The 21,643-nt window shown below is 39.5% G+C and overlaps 1 protein-coding gene across 8 annotated transcripts; it reads right to left on the reverse strand.

Moving 5' to 3' along the window:
* Positions 1-1,279: 1,279 nt before the first annotated feature.
* pum1 (pumilio RNA-binding family member 1) lies at positions 1,280-20,642 on the reverse strand. Of its 8 annotated transcripts, none has more exons than XM_017454269.3 (22): positions 20,486-20,642; positions 13,700-14,013; positions 13,482-13,550; positions 13,273-13,375; positions 12,980-13,167; positions 12,679-12,848; positions 10,899-11,142; positions 9,615-9,708; positions 9,373-9,474; positions 9,130-9,272; positions 7,717-7,855; positions 7,494-7,622; positions 7,055-7,345; positions 6,616-6,852; positions 6,233-6,500; positions 5,842-5,971; positions 4,371-4,505; positions 4,127-4,264; positions 3,831-3,956; positions 3,532-3,653; positions 2,978-3,170; positions 1,280-2,821 (listed from the first exon to the last, which is right to left on the reverse strand). In XM_017454269.3, the coding sequence occupies exons 2-22, from the start codon at positions 14,000-14,002 to the stop codon at positions 2,690-2,692; spliced, it is 3,456 nt and encodes a 1,151-aa protein (XP_017309758.1). In that variant the 5' UTR covers positions 14,003-14,013; positions 20,486-20,642; the 3' UTR covers positions 1,280-2,689. The 8 variants fall into 8 exon arrangements, with proteins under 8 accessions (XP_017309758.1, XP_017309756.1, XP_047006402.1 ...); XM_017454267.3 differs by having other exon boundaries at positions 7,034-7,345; XM_047150446.2 differs by having other exon boundaries at positions 7,034-7,345; positions 13,264-13,375.
* Positions 20,643-21,643: the final 1,001 nt, after the last annotated feature.

The following is a 21,643-nucleotide window of genomic DNA, read 5'->3' on the forward strand; positions in this document are numbered from 1 at the left end:
GAGACACACCTGATTCCACCTGTTTAATTAGTTGGTCTTGGCTTTCCATAGACTCAGGTTTGGCTTCTGCTTGGTTGGAATGAAAATTTGCACCCATACCTGCCCTTTGCAAAAAAGATTGGACAGCCCTGTTTTAAGGGATCACAGAAGACAGCTATGACTGTAGAAATTACAGTGCATTAGAAAGAACATTTAACAAATACTAAAAGGTATAAAAATCTGAAGGTTTATATTCCACACCTCCTATGTATATTATTGACCCCCTCTCCATTCACATCACATCCATGTGTATGTCAATCATATTTTCATCAAGTCTTGTCAGGGTGTCATCCACAAATGGAAAAAATATTTGTTTAAACATTGCTTTAAAATTATTTTGGTGTTATTGGAAGAAAATATAATATTCTGAATAATACTGGAACTAGAAAGCCATTATTTTAAATAGACAGACTGTGGAGAAAGTTTTAGGTGACAACTGTCCACTAAATGTAGAAACTGTTCAGTTGAATGTTTTCAATGAGAGTTGTTTTCCAGAATCACGGTTAAGCATGTGCTCACTATAAGAGCTGCTTGTAAAACACAGACATGGAATCCACAAGCTGTAGAGAGACACTTCTCAGAACATGTCCTACTTAAAGAAATCATATCGTATCATTCTGCCGAGATCAGTTTCACAAAATGGTTAGTTGTGTAGTATTGCCTAAGGGTCAGAGGACTGTTTGTTCAAGGTCTGTTCAACAGACATTTATGATGTACACAGGTTTTAAACAGCCACACCATTACAAAAACCATAGACACAAAAACCATCAGGTTTTTAATCATTAATAGTTTGTTATTAATGTTTTGAGTCTTTAACGCTCAGCATTTTGGCATCAAGCCAATTTGAAAACTCACCTTTCTCTTGCTCAGTTAAGTGTACTTTCACACCTTAAGTTTCACATTAAGTTTCAAGCTTTTAAAAAAAAGAAATGGTAAATTAATATTTCCTTTGCAAATCAGTTTTCTTTTTAAAAAGTTGGTTGTGAAAGAACCATCTTCACAATAAATGTTTTAAACAAAGTGGCTAATAAATTGCATCCATTTTCCATTAATCTGTCTGGTAAACTAGTCCTAGAACTTTGTGTTAACTTTGCATGATCAGCTGACAACAAAATATCACTGAGTGGAATATGACCCTGCTTGTGTCTGCAGTCTTGCTAGGATCTGACAAAAGATGCAAATTGTGTAGTGAGCAGTTTACATGGTTTATCTTGGTGAAAGCAGACTGAGAGAGTTATACTCAAATGTAAAGATACTATTTAATCATGTATAGTAGTTTCATATGCACACACAAATCAAATAAGGGCATGCAGTTATACTATATAGGAGCAAAAGAAAAAATAACTGCTTAAGAACAACAAAATAGTACCAATACAGCATGAACGAACAAACAAACTTTATAATCTCAAATGAATCATCAAAAGAATAGAAGGAAGAGCCAGGGACATTTTTAAATTTTGAGCTTTTTATCCATGTTTTGTTTCAAAATAAAGATCACACATTGTTTAGAGACAATCTACAACTGGAGTTACAAAAAATAGTTGCCCAGGCAGAAAGCACACACAGCATCTGTTAACTATACACATTATGGTTACAAGTGTGCTCGCATAAAGAGATCATAGGAAATATACACAAGGCTGTTTAAATATACACCGCAAAGTGTTCCAAATCAAATGTTACAATCACTTACAAGTAGACAAAAGAATGGCAAATCTGTACACACCTTGCGACCAGGGCAATCTACGCATCACACACATACACACGCTCGCTGCTATCTGCCCCAGAGCAAGGGAGGGACTATAAAAGATCTTAAAAAAAAGGGGATGAGCAAATGTGAAAAAAATGGCTGGTGAATGGCTAAAAGCAGTGCCCATGTTTGTCTTCTTTGTACATCTATGCCATTTTAATCCAAAGGGCTTCAAAACCAACAAAAATCTGATATTACAATTTACAATATACAACTCATAACTGAAACAACAACCAAAAAGGTGAGAATTTACACTGAAATGCACAAGATTCTTTTTTTTCCCCCATTTTGTTTTTTTTTCTCGTTCTCATACCAAAAAGGGCTGTAGAAGCAAGTCCACATTTACATTAGCCAAGGTTTACAAATGTACAATTATACAATTAGAAGTATGTATTCACTACTAGGGTAATTATAGGTACAGATTGGACATCAAAAACCAGAAAAAACTACAAAGTTTTATATATATATATTTATATATATGCAAAGTTCTACACCAAGTATGCACTAAATATTTATAGAAGCAAGACCAAAAACGTCTCCCATGCTAAATGTCTGCATCATGTTAGCAATAGAGTGTGTTAGCATGTAATGTGTTCGTGTTATGAAGGTGTGTTAGAAATGTGTGTAATAGCAATAAAGTTTAAATGCAGAAGCCTCCATGATTCAAACTGGGATCAAATCAAATATTGTCATCTCATACATACAGAAACAGAAGAAGAGGAACAAAGTTTTTAGTAGTAGTGGGAAAGGGACTAGGTGAATAGAGATAACAAGAACAAGCTCACAAGGACCTGGAGAAAGAAGAGCATTCAGCAAAACTAGAGTAGGATTTACAATGATCCCAGACCGACAGCTCTAAGCTGGGTGTGGACACACTCTCCTCAATGCATCAAGAGGAACAATTTACATGATGCCGTTGGGCGGAGCACAAAGTGGGCCCAGGTCTACTCCATTCTTCATGTAGTACTTCTCCAGCTTGGCCAGAATGTGCTTCCCATACGTATACTTCCGAAGGGTTCCAATATGAGGCCGGATCTAAACACAGACAAAACAGGCAAACAATCATACCAAAAAGCACTGCAGGCACTATAAACCGAAGCTGCAAAAACAGGACAAAGGAAACGATGAAAGGAAATGGAGGGAAAGGAAATGCATATGAAACAAAGGTAAGTGGTCAGTTCAACTGTTCACCTTGTGCATGACGATCTTGCGCTGTGTCGGCTCGGCAACGTCAATCATTTTTTGTACAACGTAGTTGGCGTACTGGTCCTTCATCATGGTGTATAAGGCACTGTGGGGCCCGTCCGCCATACTGCACACTTCATCAATCAGCATGGCCCGCTCCGCACGCAGCGAGTGCGTCACACACTTCTCCACCACATTACTGAAGAGAAGGAGACAGTTGTAATTACAGAATTAATGACACGCTGTCTTGTGTCTAGGACATGGTGTAGATATTGTTAACGTGATGATATGCCACAAGGACTTCAATCCACCATATTGTTTGGACTAGCAGGCTAGCTTTACCAAGAAAAATGAACAAGACAACCAAATTATGGTTTTCCTGCATATCCAGAGCCTGATTTGGTGAAATTTGATAAGCTAAGCTCACATCTATTAGTCTGACTGACCTCATTTCTTAAACACACGTTCACACCAGCAGCATTTTTTTGCCAACTCACATCTCTGCCAGTTTGAAAAAAGGGTAAGACTTATTGCAGTGTGTCCTGGTGTTTGTTAATTACCTGGCAAACTTGTGCTGGCTGAGTCCCAAAACATTTCCTCTGATCTCCGAGACGATCTTGCTCTTGTCTTCTGCGCGGCCATGTTCCAGCACATGCTGAATTACATAGTTGCCATACTGATCCTATACACGGGATAAGATAGTGAGAAATTATAGCATGGTAAAAGTTTATGCATAGTAAAAAAAAAAAAAAAAAAAAAAAAAAAAAAAAAAAAAAAAAAAAAAAGGACTGCAAGAGGATATACAGCATTATTACACTGTTTTAGCAGAACACCAGTGACAGGACAACACGTTGCTTACTTGAACCAGTTGCTCAGTGTGTTGGTGCAGCTCTTCCAGAATTGGCAGTGTCTGCTCGGGAAGACAGTGCTCCAAAATACGCTGGATCACTCTGCAGCCATAGGGGTGTGTGGACAGAGCAAACACCTGCACAACACATGCACAGTAAATACACACACACCTTTCATCTTTGAGAGCCACTTCAATCACCGTTAAAACATCAAAGAAATATCCATTTACACCCCCCCACCCCACAGGGGCTTTATGTAAACCTGACATTTAACCATAGTCTGTGGCCAGTTGCTATGGTGACCCACCTGTCCTTTGAAAGCATCGATGATGAACTGGAGAGCATGGGGCTGCACACACTCGATGCACTTTTGTACTACATGGTTCCCGTTCTGATCCTTCACACACTTCAGCACGTGGCCGTCCAGCTCCCGTACCATATCACTCTGCAGCACACATCAACACAATCACCTAAACCAGCCATTTAAACTTCCTCAGAACAATTTCATCAATGGGTGTTTGAGGTATGACATATGACAAGTGTGCACTCACAATGACTTGCTGGTCAGAGGGGATGAACTCCAGAGCTTTCTGGATCACCCTGCATCCATACATCTGCAGAGCCAGAGACAATACGTGGCCACGAATCCGCTCGGCAAGAGCCAACTTCTGATCCAGACTGCCAAACTACACAAAAATGACAGTCATATAGAATAAAAATAAAATTGGTACCACCTTGATTTATCAAATATTACTAATATTGATCTAATATAACCCAGCAGCTGTATGGTCGCACTGGCATTAATTTTAAGAACCCATAATTAAATGCAAATATTTAGGTTTATTTAGTTTTAATGCCAAGTCAGCAACCAGGCTATTCTCATGGCAAACAAAAAGTAAATCAATAAATATTTACAGTATTAAAATATCTATTAAACAGGTCTCTGAATAAAATCTTTTGGTCTCGTAGTTCCAAAAGATTTACAGTGAAATGTGCTTGATGGTCATATGGGTTTTGCAAGTAGATAAAAGACAGTATGTCAGTGTTCTCTAGTCTTTGGTTTGGGGCGGTGGACACTGAACATTTCAACTGAATTGGTATAATGAACTGTCTTTAAACTGAACATTCTGTTCATGAGTTTTTTCATGAGAAAAAGTTAGCATTTGTAAGCCTTGTAGGATTCCTAAAACAAGTTACTTCCCACAGAATGACAATGTTCTACTGATTTCATCAAACCATTAAAATCATCTTGAGCCTTTATCCTCATAGAATATTGAACACTTGAAAAATTAAAACTTCAATTATAGAGATAGCACAGACAGATGGCAGACAGGTCATCAATTCTTTTTCAAAGCTGATAAGTAATGCACGTCATAAACATTGACTAGTCTGCATTTTAATTTTCTTTGATTTGCTTTCCCATACTTCAATAGCCTCACTGCGTGTTGCAAGTAATGGAGTAGACTACAGCTGAGACAATGGTGAGAATTAAGCAAACTTGGGAATTGTGCTGAAATAAGCACTTCTAGCACCCTCGATCATTCTTCATGAAAGATCAAATGCGGTTGAACAGTGTCCTCAAACTTCAGAAATACGAATGATATAAGAACAGTCATTACGGCCATTTTACTAGTGAATACAAATGTGCGATACAGAGGTGAAACACAAACCAAGCGAACAAGCCACCCTAACAGATAGAGCGCTACTTGCAGCATTACGACAAACGGTATGCAAAGCATTGTTTACATCAATGTTCTTGTAACCAACATGCTACATTATGCTATTAATAGATTATTCATAATAGTTGATTTTTATATTACAGTTTATTAATCTAGCCCCTAATCATTCAAGTCAAGTATTTGTAGAGAATCAGAAATGTCTAGGATTTAAGAAGACCATATATTTAGCCTATTAAACCCGTCTCAAACATGAGACAACAATAATTAAATTTGAGGCTGTAATCACAGACCACAAAAGTAAAGATATATTAGACCATGAGAACAAAAGGAAACTATGACTTACCTCAAAGAACTTCTGAATGACATAATTTCCAAAAACATCAACCATGAGTTGGTAGGCAGCCTGGAGAATCTCGCTGAAGACCAGCTGACGCTCTGCAGAGCTTGCTCTTTCCAACTTCAACTGAATAAACCTGAACATACACAAACAGTATTTCAGAAAAACAGCAGTGGCACTTGTACAGAGCGCCATCTCTGCTCGAACAAGTGATGGAGCAAACTTAGTAAAACCAAGTTGTTGGTTTAAACAGCTCTAAAGTCATTCTATTAACACACGCTGTGCTGGTCATTTTACCACATAATACACAAAATCATTCTTTTTAATTCTAGTTAAAAAAAAAACAACAAAAAAAACCCTCTTCAATCAGCACAAAAGAGAATACAGAAATGCACACCTGGAGCCATGCTGGTCCTGAGAGAACTCCATCACATGGCCTGCAATCTCACGCAGTTGAAGGTTCGGGTAACGGTTGTTACGGAAGTCCTCAAGCAGGCGGCTGCGTCCAGATGGCATCACGTCAGACATGCTGTAACGAAGTCGTGATGATGGGAAGAGCTGGCTGCTGGGACTGAAGAGGGAGGAACCAGTAGTGGCACTGCGGTACTTAGCCTCAGCTCCAGGAGCAGCAGAAATGAAGCGCCCGCTGCCATTGGTCAGTCCTCCTGCATGAAAGGGATAGTGAAATATTAATCAGAAGATTTTTCAAATAAAGAGGGGGGGGGAGAGCACAAATATTTAGAAGGGTTTTTTTTTTTTAAATAAATAAATGGTACGCACCAAGATTGAGACTGCTGGAGGATCCATGGGTTGAAAGGGAAGGTGGAGGAGTTAGAGAATGTGAAGGGGCTTGAGTGGGAAGTGGCATGCCAACAGGGCCAGGGGAGGAGCTAAAACCAAGTCCGTTGTAGAACCCTCCATGGCCAATAGGAGTGAGGCTGCTGGGGGTGCGCTTGTACAAGTCAGAACTGCCAGTCAAAGAGTCCCGGCGAGAGCCACTGGAGCTAGAGTTAGCAACTTCGTACAGACAAATAAATATATATTAGGCAGGTTTCTGCTGAGCTTTCAGAACCATTTCAGGAAAGTCTATGAACAATGCCTGGTGTGCATTTCTGAGACACTGCAGGGGACATGACCAAGTTTGTGTAGTACAATATAATCAATAATTAAAGTATGTAAAAGAAGACTTTTGGTTCACCTCCTGGATTCACACACACACCTGCTGTTCCAAAACCTCCGAGTGTTGCTCCAAGGGTAGCTCCAAGGGACGAGGAAGGGTTAGCATTGAATCCAAGAGAAGAGCTTCCTGGTTGGGCAGAACCCTGAGAGAACAGGGATGAGCTCTGTGAGGAGGAGCTTGGAGAGCCACTCCCATAGAAGGAGCTACCACCAAGAGCCCCAGCTCCCTGCTGACCTGGAGCCTGCTGGGAACTCAGTGCACGAAACGCCCCATTAGCAGCACCTCCAAGGCCTGCATTAGCTCCACTGGCAGAGGCAGCAGCTGCAGCCACTGTATGAAACGAGTCCAAAAGACCAGGAGGGAGAGATTGTACAGATCAAAATGAAACTGAAGGGGTTCATCATATTTCAAGCGACGCTATGATGCACAGGAATGCAATAGATAGATGGCTGAAGAAACTAAAAGCTGAAATGCATACCGGCAGCAGTGGGGCTGATGATGACAGAAGCAGGAGCCATGAGTCGGACAGGGCCACTGCGAGCTCCTGTATTCACCACCAGAGCGCCGGTCTGATCATAATATGCAGCAGGAGCAAGCATGGGGTAGCCTGGTACACACATACAAATGCAATATTAAACTGCTATGCCCAGAAATTAATGATCAAATATCTATCTAAATAATGTCAAGACAAAAACCCTCACCAGGAACACCGGCTGCCAAACCTTGTCCAAATGCCAAAGCGGAGTTCACTGCTGCAGCTGCTACAAGCTGGTCCGTCTGCTGGCCCTGTTGACCCTGGCTTGGGGTCAGGGGTCGTTGGTTGCCTCCAGTACGCATTACCTAAAGAGCACATATAGTGTTTAGATAAGGGAAAAACAACATAGGTGGAGAACATGGTCAATTACTATTGCTTAGCTGAAAAAGCTGTTGCACACTTTGCCCGATTTCTGAATCCACACGCTGGGGCACTGTGTCTTTAAGGCCTATTATTGTGAGCAAATCAGACATGCGAAGGAGAAAGGTTTCCATCATGATGCCTGGGGCATGGTATTACTGGTATTAACCACAAATCAATTGCTCAGGCTTATACATGACTCACTTTAATTCACAGTCAGGGCTGTACAGTGTGATTTTGTGAGAAATTTTGAGCACGACTATATACACAAACTCATGTCTTATCAATATGCATCAAACTCATCGTCATTAATATGTAAAAGTAGTACTACAAAGAGCCAGATTTATGGTCCAGCTAATAACACCAAGCTGCCAGCATCTTATCAGAAGCCTTTCCCCTTCACCGGTCTTTGATTGCTCACAATAAAAGGCCTTAAAAGGCACGGCGCCCGACAAACACCTGTAAACTTGGACATGCATGAGGAGCACACTGAACAATCGTTACAGTAAGAATTCTTTCTCCTTCAACAAGACCAACTGTTTGTTAAAATGCCAAGAATAGTTGGCTAGTTTGCTACTAATTTACAATAGTTGTTAGATTAATCCCCACAGTGGAGAACATTACCAGACTATATACATTACGAAATGTTTTCTGCTATTTATGTACAGCAGCACTTCTTTATATTTATTTACTTTTTACCACAGAAGATAAATTCAGAAATCTTCCAACACATTCAATTAGATCTTTGTTTTTGTTTTTTAAACCCAGTGGAAAAACCCTTGGTTCAATAGAAGAGTGCATGTGTGAAAGTACCCTGAACACTAGGAAGTGTGCACTGGGATTAGGATCCCATGAGACCCAACAAAGAAAAGCTACGTTGATTAACATGCGAGAGTACTGGACACACCTGGTGTCTCATGCGGTGCTCTGCAATGTGTTTACAGCATTAACTCATTCATCTTCCTTAAATGCTTTATCCTAGCACTGATCAGGGTAGCCGTGGTTTATATGGCTAATTTATGTTTTGGGAAACAGGACCTGCTGAGTTCATTAGAAGATAACACCGGCAGGTAGAAACAAAAAATAATAAATGTGAGAATGGGCAGAATTGGTCAAACTTTCTGCAATAGTGAGATTAAAAATAAATAAACAAACAGTTCTACACACACCTCTAGCAGTTATATATAAATAAAATTAATTTCTTGACTGCATTTCACACCTGCTGTTGGTTCTGCTGGTTCTGTGCTTGTGGCTGCTGATTGGCAGAGTTGGAAGGGGCAGGAGCCTGCTGCTGGAACAGGTTGGCTGGATACACACCCCATGGAGTTACTCCATAATACTGAGGGGGCATCACTGCTGGACCTGTAGAGTGCACACATACAAAGTGAACCCTATACTTATAAAACACACTTGCTGGGATCAGTTATCAGCATTACTGAGCTTGGTATTTCACTGATCATACCAAGAGTGGCAGCAGCAGCAAGGCCGGCAGCATAGGGGTCTGTGCCGGGCGGGGCCGCACTAATGATGTAAGGGTTCGGCATAAACGCAGCAGGAGCTAACCCTGAAATGCGCACACAAAACTTATGAATTAAAGGAGTTCTCAGACATAATGGCAGCAGGCCATTTGTCTGGTCAATGCACTTCCATAGTATGACTAATCATTCTAATAAGTGATCTTGAGTTACAGACAGACGCACTCACCAATGTGCGGCTGTTGGGCTGCAGCAATGGCATACTGCTGCTGCTGTGCGGCTGTGAGCTGCTGCACAGCCAGAGCACTGGGCCTCTGAAACAGCTGAAACAGTTCAAAGTAAGTAATTGAACACTTATCTTTAAAAGAAATCTAAGGTCTAATAGGAAAACAATTTATTTTTTTAAAAGAATTCAGGTACATTTTGTATATGTATAACCAAAAACGCACCAAAATGAATGAGGATAATAAATGGCCACATAATTGACACTAAGGACAGAGCAGTATGAAAAATTCACAGCATGATAAAAGGACAGTCCAGTATTGCAGGTTTTAAACCCTCAACCCAAGTGACTTAAAAACCACATAACTGTAATTAAAAATACGCTTCACCCTGAGTAAAATAAAGTAAGTGACTTCCTCCAGCTGAACTAACAGGCTATCTAGGATTTGCAGTTTGACAGGCTAAACTATGTCAAACATCAGCCAGCAAGTTTTTATTTGGTGATGGACATTTGTGTGAAGCCACTTTCCGCACATTAAAACATGTATCGATGTAGCATCAGTTATAACTCTTCAATTGACCTTCAGCACTTCAGTGCCTCCCATTTACACAAACACACAGTGAAAAAGACATGGGAGACAACACTGCCTGTGTTATCCAGAACAGTAAAACACTTCCTGCCATTAAATTTTGTCGAGGACACAAACACAACAGGCTTTATAGTCATGGTCAGCTATAGTGAATTAATGGACTTCATTTTGTCCAACGAGTATTTGAGCTGTGAAACGGCCAAAATGCACATCTACATAACTGCCAAATAAAGCAAAAGGAGTGTCTTTCTGTGGGTGATTGTCAGGGAATGCCAGTGCCTCAAATGCTGATAACATGAAAGGACTGCGAGAGTCTTTCAGATTTTCAGTATTTTCACATTGAGCTTCTTTGTCCCTCTTCATAAAATTAATTTGCAAAGACTAGCTATGAATGAGGTAGCAGGAAGCATGTTACTTAGAAGTAAGATTCAGAAAAAAAATTGTCACGGTTAGCTGGCTCACCAGTAAAGGTAACATGAACAAACGCTAACTATTTCGATATGCCAATTTCTTTTAGCTAACTAGTAGGCAGTAGGCCTAAAGTTTTGGCAGCTTAGCAGTTCAGCTAAAAAAAATAATGGAAATACAATTTCTAAGAAAAGTCTCAGTTGGCTTTTTTAAAATGAATTAAAATAAATAAATAAATTTAAAGACACATATGCACCTGGAAATGTTGAGAGATGGTGACAAAATCCTTTTACCTGCTGAGGGGAGTTGTAATCAAAAAGGCCAACCGTAGCTGCTGTGGAGTCAAGAGGCAGCTGGCTACCAGTATAATCAAATTGCAAAGTCTCCATGGAAACAGATTCCATGGGGTCAAGGGTCACGTTTTGGGGTTCAACATTTGGGAACTCTTCAGCTGGTTTTGGTCCTGTTCCTCCAGCCATTTCAGCTCCACCCAACTCCACCTCAGGACCAGCAGGAGGACAGTTACCAGGAGTACGACTGAAATGAGGGTGATGAGAAGCCAGCTTAAAAAATACTGTTCATTTTAAGGACACATGATTTTAGTATGAATGATACTAAAGTGCCCTCCACTAATATTGGCACCCTTAGTAAATATGAAAGAAAAAAAAAAAAAAAGCCTTTATTTTTTAACCTTTTGATAAAAAAATTCACAAAAATACTCTGCTCTCATGGATATCAAACAATTGCAGGTTTATCAAAAAAATAAAAAAAATAAAACTGGTGTTAAATATAGGTGTGCAACAATTATTGCCACCCTTTTGGTTAATACTTTGTGCTACCTCCCTTGCCCAAGAAAACAGCTCCAAGTCTTCTCCTATAATGCCTGATGAGGTTGGAGATTACATGACAAGGGATCCGAGACCATTCCGCCATACAGAATCCCTCCAGATCCTTCACGTTTCAAGGTCCACGCTGGTGGACTCTCCTCTTCAGTTCATCCCACAGGTATTCTATGGGGTTGAAGTCAGGAGACTACTGGAAGAGCCAACCATGGCCCGTTTTAAGCTTTCTGGCAGAGACAGTCAGGTTTCATATAATATCTGTTGATATTTGATAGAGTTCATGATGCCATGTATCCTAAAAAAAAAAGTGCCCCGGTCTTCTGGCATAAAAAAAAGACAGCCCCAAAACATTAAAAGAGCCACCACCATATTTAACTGTGGGCATGAGGGACTTTTCCATATGACTACCTCTCGGTGTCCACCAAAACCACCTCTGGTGTTTATTGCAGAAAAGCTCTATTTTGGTTTCATCTGAGCACAGAACCTGATCCCATTTGAAGGTCCAGTAGTGTCTGGCAAACTGAAGATGCTCAAGGTTATTTTTGGATGAGAGTAGAGACTTTTTTCTTGAAACCCTTAACACAACTTGTGGTGATGTAGATGATTTTGGATTGTAGTTTTGGAGACGTTCTAACCCCAAGACCCAGCTAACTTCTACAATTCTCCAGCTGTGATCCTTGGAGATTTTTTGGCCACTCAAACCACCATCCTCGTCAAAGTGCGTTGAGACAATATAGACACATGTCCAACTCCAGGTTGATTCATAACATTTCCAGTTGACTGGAACGTCTTAATTATTGCCCTGATTATAGCCACTTCCCATTTTGTGAAGTGCAACAACCTTTTGCCGTACATCACAGCTATAATCCTTGGCCTTACCCATTATTATGAGTGCGTTACCTCATATTTATACCCCTGTGAAACAGGAAGCCATGGTAGAACAGTTTCCTATTCCTAGTCACCGAGGTGTATTAAAAAATGTAAAGATATCAATGGGAATATAGTTAAAATAGTTTTCTCATATGAAATCAGAGGGGTGCCAATAATTGTTGCACACAATTAACAAAGCTTTTTTGTTGTTGATAATTGTTTTGTTTGCAATTGTTTGATAATCATGAGAGCAGAGTATTTTTGTGAATTTTTTTTAACAAAAGATCAAAAGGTTAAACAGAATTTTTCACAGACTTCTTTGCTCATAGGGCACTGTGTGAGAGCACTGAATGGGTTGTACCTGAAGTCTTTCACGTCAACATCAAGTCCATTCTGACTGGGCAGTCCGTTAGGATTGTCCATAGGATCAGGCTCAGATTCCTTCAGTTCTTTTCTCTCTGGGTCAAATGCAGTTTTTGGTTTTGCCTCTACTCTCTTTTCAGCATCATCAGTTTCAGCATCTCTTGCCCCCTAACAGAAGAGCAGAGATGGAAAAACAAAAATTAAAACACTGTAAGCAAAAGATTTTTTTTGAAGAAATACAAAAACAGATGCTTTGTAAGAAATAGCTAGCATGAAAAAGGAAAAGTGAGGACACTCACAAAAGCTCCTTTACGTAGACAAGAGTCGAGTTTCTCAGCAGGGGAAGAGCTCAGGACATATTCCACCATAGACACACCTAGACCACCACTCTCAGAACGCGGAGAAAGCACAGACCCTGCCTCGCCAACGCCATGGAAACCCTGACCTGGCCGACGCTGCACCATGATTGGCTGGGACACTGAATGATCTGGGGATCAAACAACCAGATACAATGACTCATCATTACAACAAACAAATAAATGATTTCTTAAAATTAAAAAAAATCATACATGCAAGCGCATACAGTAATTACCAGAGGCTCCCCAGGCACTGTCTCTCCACTGGTCCAGAAAGATCCCTTTTGGGCCGTCTTTCCCTGAATCGTCAGATTCCCAGAATTTCTTTCCTGTCAGGAGCTGCTGTGGGAGGAACAAAAAGTTTAGAAAAATAAATAAATAAAATACTTTAATATGAGAAAGAAAAAGTGGGTAATGAGACGATATTAGTGATGTGGACTCTAACCTCTCCCATGACTCTTCCCTCCAGGGCAAGCGCCTGAAAATCATGGTTGAGTTCATCCATTGACCGCACCTAAGACACACGCAAAGAATAAAAAAATAATAACTAAAAAAAAAAAAGTTTGTCAAAATCTGATATCTAAACACCACCAACAGCTCAACATTCTGCAATCCAGACGGGTTAGATGTGCTTACGTGTGTGTACAGTGCAGAAGCTATTACCTGGTTGTCAGCATGGATGTTGTCTCCAGTAGGCCAGCGGTGTTTGCCATTGTTGTACCCAGGTTGATCACCATGCTGCCGCTGAAAGAAGTAATCTACCATGGCATCGTCTTGAGAACGCCCTGCCCCCTGGGTAGGGGGAGGAGCTTGTGGAGCAGGGCCAGGTTGAGGGGCGTGGCCCGCGGGACTCAGCACCACAGGCATATTGTGTATTGGCCTGTCAGGGGGAGGCAGTCTGAGGTGGGGGCTGAACGAATCCTGCCAGAGCACAGCTTTTCTCTTCAACACGCACGCTACGCTCATTCCACCAGAGCCTGCAAAGTAGCACCAAAAAATATATCATGTTAAAATTAACAGCAATTGGCTCACTTTAATATTTAGGGACAGTCTTGAATTAAACTCAGTTATACTGTTCAGTTCCACTGTTTAATCTAAATCTTTGGGCAGTTTTTAAACAAACACACTCACTGAACACAGAGGATCATGCAACTTTGTAAAACAAAAGGGCAGACATTTCATCTTCAAACAACTCAATAACCTCATAATCAAAGCAATGATTTCTGCTAACAGTGTAAAAAGGTCAGCATAAATGAGCCAAAACCTCACTCAAGTTACAGGAAATGACCTTACTAACCAATTACAATGACAGCTGGCTTTCAAAAACCACAACCAGGAGAAAAATTGAAATAATTAGTTAAACCATACAGTACAAATTTTTTTTAACTGAGCGTTTCCTGGAAACACTTAATCAAACTTAATGCGCCATTTCATTAGTAACTTCCAAACATGTTACAGGTGGTATAATCGTGAAAACAATGGGCAGATTAGGCTAGGATTAGAGTTTGTAATGGATAAATGTATTGTAGCAAAAGCAGCTTACAATAGAAGGGATACTAAACAAAGATGTCTGAATTCATACGAAAACTTAATTATGCATGCATCTCTCTCAAGTACCACAAATGCTGACACTAAATTATAGTTGTAGGCAGTATTGGAATAAGCACGTTCAGCAAATTTATAATTAATGTAAACATGAAGCCCCCTTTTAGCAAAATTGCCATAATAGTGGATAATGTGGACACTTGCTCATACTCGCATGCCGTGCCATGCAGAAGGCAGAGCAATTAATAGGTTATCAGTGAACGTTGGTCAAACCCGCTATACAGATCTGCTACCGGGAGCTTACTTTTAAGCACATTATCTGCCACGCCAGTCTAACATAAACGCTGACATTTATTACTAATCTTGCTTCACAATGCATTATAAAAGCTTAAATCTAAGAGTGAGCAAAATCAATTAAACAATCCTAAACAACTCCACCAGAGCCGAATATTTTATTCATGCCATATTATACATCTACATGAAAACCATGATTAATATAAAAGTTAGAGTTGGTGTTTAAATACTAAAACAAAAATATACTGCTAAACTACAAAGAATAGTTATGATGAGCCAGTGAAATATGGAGGTCAAGTACCCTTATGTCCAGGCTTTGATTACTACACGCTTTCTCAAACACATTACACACATACAAACAAGACAAAATGGCAACTGTTATTGTGTTTTGGCATTTGCTACAACAGTAATAAAAGTAAGAGCAGAGCTTTGTGTATTGAATGTTCTTGTCTGGTGTTAGTTCTTAACACTAACAGACACTAGATAGTACTTGAGGCAGACCTCCTCTCCCTGGTTGCTTTAATCTATTCATCCACACATGGGAATCCCCCAATCACGAAAGAAAGACAAAAATCCACATAACCTGCACAATTTTTTTATGTTGATGTCCCAGTTCTACTACAATACTGTCCAAACTGAAAAGAACAAGACGATATCATTAACAGCACATGGGAGTACATCTTGCCACAGCTGAGTTTCTAAATGTTAATGCTGTAGCCCTCTATGCATGGGAAATCCCCCTCTCAATGAACATGACGTGGACTAAAATAATTTTAGAATTGAGACTAAACCTAGTACACGCTATTCAGACGTAATAGTTAATAGAAACAAACCTACTCAAATTCTGTCCTTATTTATTGCGTGTTCATTTAACATTTGCACAGAAATACCTACAATAAACAACTAATTTTTTTTGGCTATTCTAATATTAAACACAATCTGTTTCGCTGAAATACTACTACCTTGTACAATTAGACAAGCTTAGAAATAGACGTGAAGTAATCGCTACATTTGTATTTTGGAACTGGAGTCTATAAACAGCAACGTCTGTTCTCATGGAGTCATAAACAAGGAAGAAAAGCTAGGAAATGAACCATAAACCTGCCACAAGGCAGGGCTTCATATATTTATCAATTACAATTATTCCAAAAAGGTAAACTCATACAAGTTATCAGTACTTTTACCACTTCAACTTCTGTTTTCTTAACTCCGTGTGTGGCTTGAGTAAAATGCTTTCCTCTTGATCTGTTCACTACAACACTACATCAGCACCCAAATGAGGACATGGAACAAAATCAAGTTGGAAGGTGAGATCATAGGAAAATATTTTAAACCTATGATAAATGTTCCAGCTATTTGATTTAAGGCGATAAACTAAGACAGCACTTAATAGCAGGTCTTAATATCAAGTGCAATACTAAGAAGTTCATTCAGATTGCTGGACTGAGCACATGATCTGGTAGTAGGCAGATTTCTGTGCAGAAAAAAACTGAACAATTTCTCAATAATTCTGGAAATGTGCATTAATTCTTAATTTACTATTAGCAGTATAAAGTCAAAGTCACTTCTAACATGTACACCTTTAAGCATAATATGACCCTCTGAAGCCTTTTAATGTGGAAACTTGACCTTGCTCAACAACATTTTTTAGCAACATTTGTTTTACTCAAAAGAATTAAGAGTACAGCTTGCAAACATCCACAAATATTTTGTTTGAAAAGAACATTCATGAATAAAATTAGCACATTCACCCTTAAAAACATTTTAACTCAAGTCACATTTAAATGACTGGGAGGGGATGGTGTAAATCTCACAATTTTGGACAATATACCCATTAAAAGGAAATTCTACCCAATGACGACACTAAATCCAAGAAAATGATTTAGTGTTGAATTTGAAAGTGTGGTTGGGCAGTTTTATTTACTTCAGTATCCAAAAAGGCTATACCTGCAGATGTCTATCTTTGCTGTGCAGCAACTTTCTAATTTTAAAGACAGACCATCTGTAGAGGAAAAGGTGTGGTATTCTGCTGAAGTTAGGAGTCATCACAACCAACAAGATACTTCTATAATTAATACTAAAAAGTAAATGGAGCTCACAGATCATGATGTCAGGGTTCAACCTGAAACTCTGGAAAACATTTTATTTACATTATCCAAGTTCAAAAATCTAACAATAGTTTCAAGATAGCAATCTGATAAGTTTCAAGATAGCAATCTGATATTACCCAAGATAAAGCCTTCAAATATATTAGTTGGCATATAAATGTGCTTTTTCATGTCCATCTTCGAGAGCAGCTTTATAAACAGACTTATAAAGTTACCTCCAGGGTAGCAAGAAACAACAACAAAAAAAACAATAAAAAGTCTACTTTATTTTATTTGGGTAGCTACTACATTTTTGTTGATATTTAATTTCCAAACAACTGCACCAACGAGTATACACAATTCCAGTTTAACAACCTTACAAATTTCAGCTCTGCTTTTCTTCCAAAGACTGTAACTGCTACTGTAAACAGTGTGTGCGTCCCTCCTCAAGTTCACGTATTTCTAAAAAAGATCCAATTCTGGCACTTCCTCAACTTAAAAAAAAATCCCCAAAACTTTTTCTTTCACACAAATATCACCTGATATTTCCCCACCTCTGGTTTCTGTCATCCAGGAAAAGTGCATCAAATGTCCCAGGAAAAGAAGATAACCAGTGCACAAGAGATCCAGCCGGCTAACATAGCTGGCTTTAATTAGCGAGCAAACTCTAAGCATGTCTCCAACAAAAAAACAAACAAAACAAAACACAAAAAGGGGGGGGGGGGGGGGGGGGGGGTAAAAAACAAGCATGTTTTTCACTGTTGTGACTCACTCTAGTCCTGCACAGAGTTAATTACATGCTGAATTTCACCATCAATGCTTTTGTTCAACACTACAATTACGTTATTATAATGCTCAAGATAATGTACTGTGGATTGTTTTTATCCTTTACTGTACTTACCCCCTCAGTGAGACCGTCTTTGATCAAGTAAGCCACAAACAAATTCTGCAATGTTTTTTATCTGCTCTAATGTGACTGTAAATACAAAGTGACAGGGATAAAAAGAAACTAAAACCATGCTTCAGTGTAGCCAGTCTTGGCCTTGCATGGGTTTTAATTATTATTATAATAATAAAAGTTATTGCTAAAACTTTCTTAAATGGTCCAGTGAATTGATGTTTACAACATCTGTTTACTTGTTTACTTGCGTAGTTAGAAATAATTTCTTGGCCAGATTCAAGGGTTTTATCCTTGAAGTTTACAACAAATCCTTTTCTAATGCTTTTGAGCAGTATACAAGTTTTTGCCTGAAGATATTTTGGCAGAAACAAAACAAAGACGATACAAAGTGAACATTTTTGCATGTACTGTTCACACAAACAGAAAATCTACTCCTTCTCATATTCTGATATGGTGGAAACACTTCAGTATACTCAAGAGAAACTGGTAAAAGCAGTTTATCTGCCTCACTTGTAAGTTGCGTTGGATAAATGTGCCTCTCAAATGCATCAATGTAAACTCAACACAGGTTTAACGTGTGAAAAATGATTTTAGCGCCATGTTGTAATGATAAGCATATATGGTACATAATCTTACAGGAATTCCCCTTGAACAGAAAAGTGGGTGAGTCTGAGGGGAAATCGAGCACGCAACTGTTGAGTTTCATTACACATCACTATCATAACCCATCAGCCTGAACACCCTGCATACACTCAAGGGGAAAGAAAGGGGTAAAGGTCAAGTGCGACTCATCACGCTTAAGAACATTTTTACCACAGCATTCACAAATTGGAAAGACTTTCGGATGAAACCGGTTGATCTGTAAGGCAGAAATTTAATCAAAATCCTAAGCATTTGCTGTGTTTCAGACAAAAACTAACCCAATAATTTGGGGAAATACAATCCTCCTCTGCATAACTTGACAGCTGAAGTATAAGGTGTAGCAACCATCATGAATACCTCACTCATACACACACACACACTACAGCCAAAATAAATAATGAAACCATTATCATATCTGCTGTAAACATGCCTCGTTGTAGTAGTAGAGAGTCAGATGTCCCAGGAAGAAAAAAACATCCAAGTGATGCAACTTAAAGTGGAAATACATTTCACAAGTCCACAACCACAGATATTTGATATTTGTGGGTGGGTCATTTATATATTACTTAATTTTATAACCGTTTCACAAGTTAATACTAGATGTAAACAGAGATTAGTGCTAAAAAAGCTGCGTGTTATTGTAAATTACTGCTATATAAATGCAAATAAAAAAGTGATAAAATTGTATATGGTGTCAAAACACTGAGTCTGATGCAATGCTGTGCAAAAGACATAACAGGCACAGATGACATTACAACAATCTTCTATATTGTGACAAAAACATCCCAGTACAATTATTCCAGGATGTGGTGGGTATCTAATGTACTTTTATATCACTGACTGTCCCCATTTTTAGAGAGTAAAACTAGCAGGTTGGGGATTAAAAGTAAAAATTTTCCCCCTGAAATGTTTCATCTCAGTTTTTTTCCTAGGTTAAATGCGTCTGTTTTGCTGCCACTCTATTAGCAAATCTAAATATCGTGCGATTATATACTGGTGTATCGTACAACGTCTTAAAGCATCGCGATAAATTCCTGCGATATCGGCCAGCTCTGACACACAAAATGACACCGATGCTTTTTTTAAACGACGGATTTATGCCGGGAAAACAGATTTAAAACATGTAAGGGTCGACATATACTAATACACTTTGCTCGAAGTGTGTGGACATGAACAAAAACACCAGGAAAAAACCCGGAAAAAACACCACACCGAGAGGTCGGTTGCCCCCCCCATACGCCTCCCGGAAGTGGATACTGAAACCACAACGGGGTTAATCGCTATCCATACACGCCGTTAAACTTTTTAGAAGAAAAAAAAATACAATAATCCAGTTTATTTGTGCTAAAATATACAAACAAACAGCGCGACACGCGAGTGTCTTTGTCAAATCGCACCTAACAAACTCGACATGCTAGCGTTAGCTACCAGGCAAAAACACGGCACATAGCAACCAGCACCGCACTCGTAAAAACACGGACACTGTATTCTTCTAAGACGTGTAAAGTTTTTTTCAAAAGAAAATTGGAATATTATCAGATATTTATGAAGTCTAGAAAGAGGCTAACCTGTGAAAACAAGGGTCCGAGACGTCTTGTTGAACCCGTCTAATAATACACGGCCTGTCCCCCCCCTTCCTCTACAAACGTGCTACTTACGGAGAAAAAAGGATCCAAACCGCGACACAAAAACCGTCTACAAGACACAAAACTGAGTATTACATGTCATTTAAAACGATACCTGGACAGCCGGCTATGCGCTATGCTACAGGTCCTCCTGCTGCTAACAAAAGGCCCGAGATGTCTGGACAGGAAGCGCGGCACAACACTAGGAGAGAACCGGAGGGAGGAGGGGGAGGCGACACCTCCAAATATCGCGCTCCGAATCGACCGTTAACGGCTTCACTTCTCACAAATAACCGCGCAATACGGTGCAACGAACCTGCACGACCCTCTAAATCTACCACATTGTCTTACTCACAGGTGGAGAATGCGGATGGTGACGGATTTCAGCCCCGGTTCGCTGCAGCTCCCTAGCTTTTACACCAACAACATGGCGGCTCGCTCCAAGCAGGCGATCGCGAGGCATCATGGGTAACAACGAAAAGGAACGTGCGCGTCGAGGGGAGTGTCGCGCGCTTAGTCCTTTGTTATCACCGAGGAAAAAAAACACGCACACGCTAAAGAAATACTTTATAACAGAGTATGAAATGCATTATAACCGGGCGTAAGTGAAACAACACGCATTATTTTAACGCCTTCTTCGGTAATGAACAGCGTATGGAGCTGCTTACGGCTATTTAATCGCCATAAAGGTGTAGGACCCCCCCTGAAACACACACCACCCTAGTGCTGTGCTTCCCTTTCTTTTGTTATAGTGGAGTCTTTAACGCCATCATAAGATACAAATCCAGCTTAATGTGTCAGTTGTATTTTTTTTTAAAATATAGGTACCAGGAACAAATGCAACTCGAGTATTAAACGTTCCCCAGCTGTGATTTATGTCTAATTTAGGTTGAGTATCAATGAAACAATGTATTGCCTTATTTATCACAAAAGGAGGAAGTTGCGTGGCTCAGCTGCTTGGTTATACCACACTGTGGGAGTTAGAGCTCAGGGGAACACATTTACATGAATATTTCATCTCAGAGCTGCGCTTGTCATCATACCATCATTTTAGCTTGCATACTGATTGGTCTAATACAAAAACAAAACTATTTAAAAAAAAAAAAAAACATGATCCCTTGTCATTGTCTGACATTAATTACACTATGTGAAAACAAATAAGATAGGTGGATTATACCATTTTGTGTTTTTGTACTGTAAAGAGCATAATGTCACGGGCACTGCAAAAAACTGGCCAAGTGATATTTTGCATATATTACCTAAAATATTATAGCAACACTCTGTTTGCACTATGATTTGGACTACGTACTTGCACATGGGTATTTATGTTTGGATATATATATATATGTGTGTGTGTGTATGTATGTATGTATATGTATGTGTGTGTGTGTGTGTGTGTATATGTACGCACACACATTTACTGTACAGCCGCGGAAGAGCCTAGAGCCTATTCCGGGGGACTCGGGGCACAAGGCAGGGGAGACACTGAATGGGGTGCCAATCACACATACAC

This window comes from Ictalurus punctatus, chromosome 24, assembly GCF_001660625.3.
Source record: "Ictalurus punctatus breed USDA103 chromosome 24, Coco_2.0, whole genome shotgun sequence".
Taxonomy (NCBI): domain Eukaryota; kingdom Metazoa; phylum Chordata; class Actinopteri; order Siluriformes; family Ictaluridae; genus Ictalurus; species Ictalurus punctatus.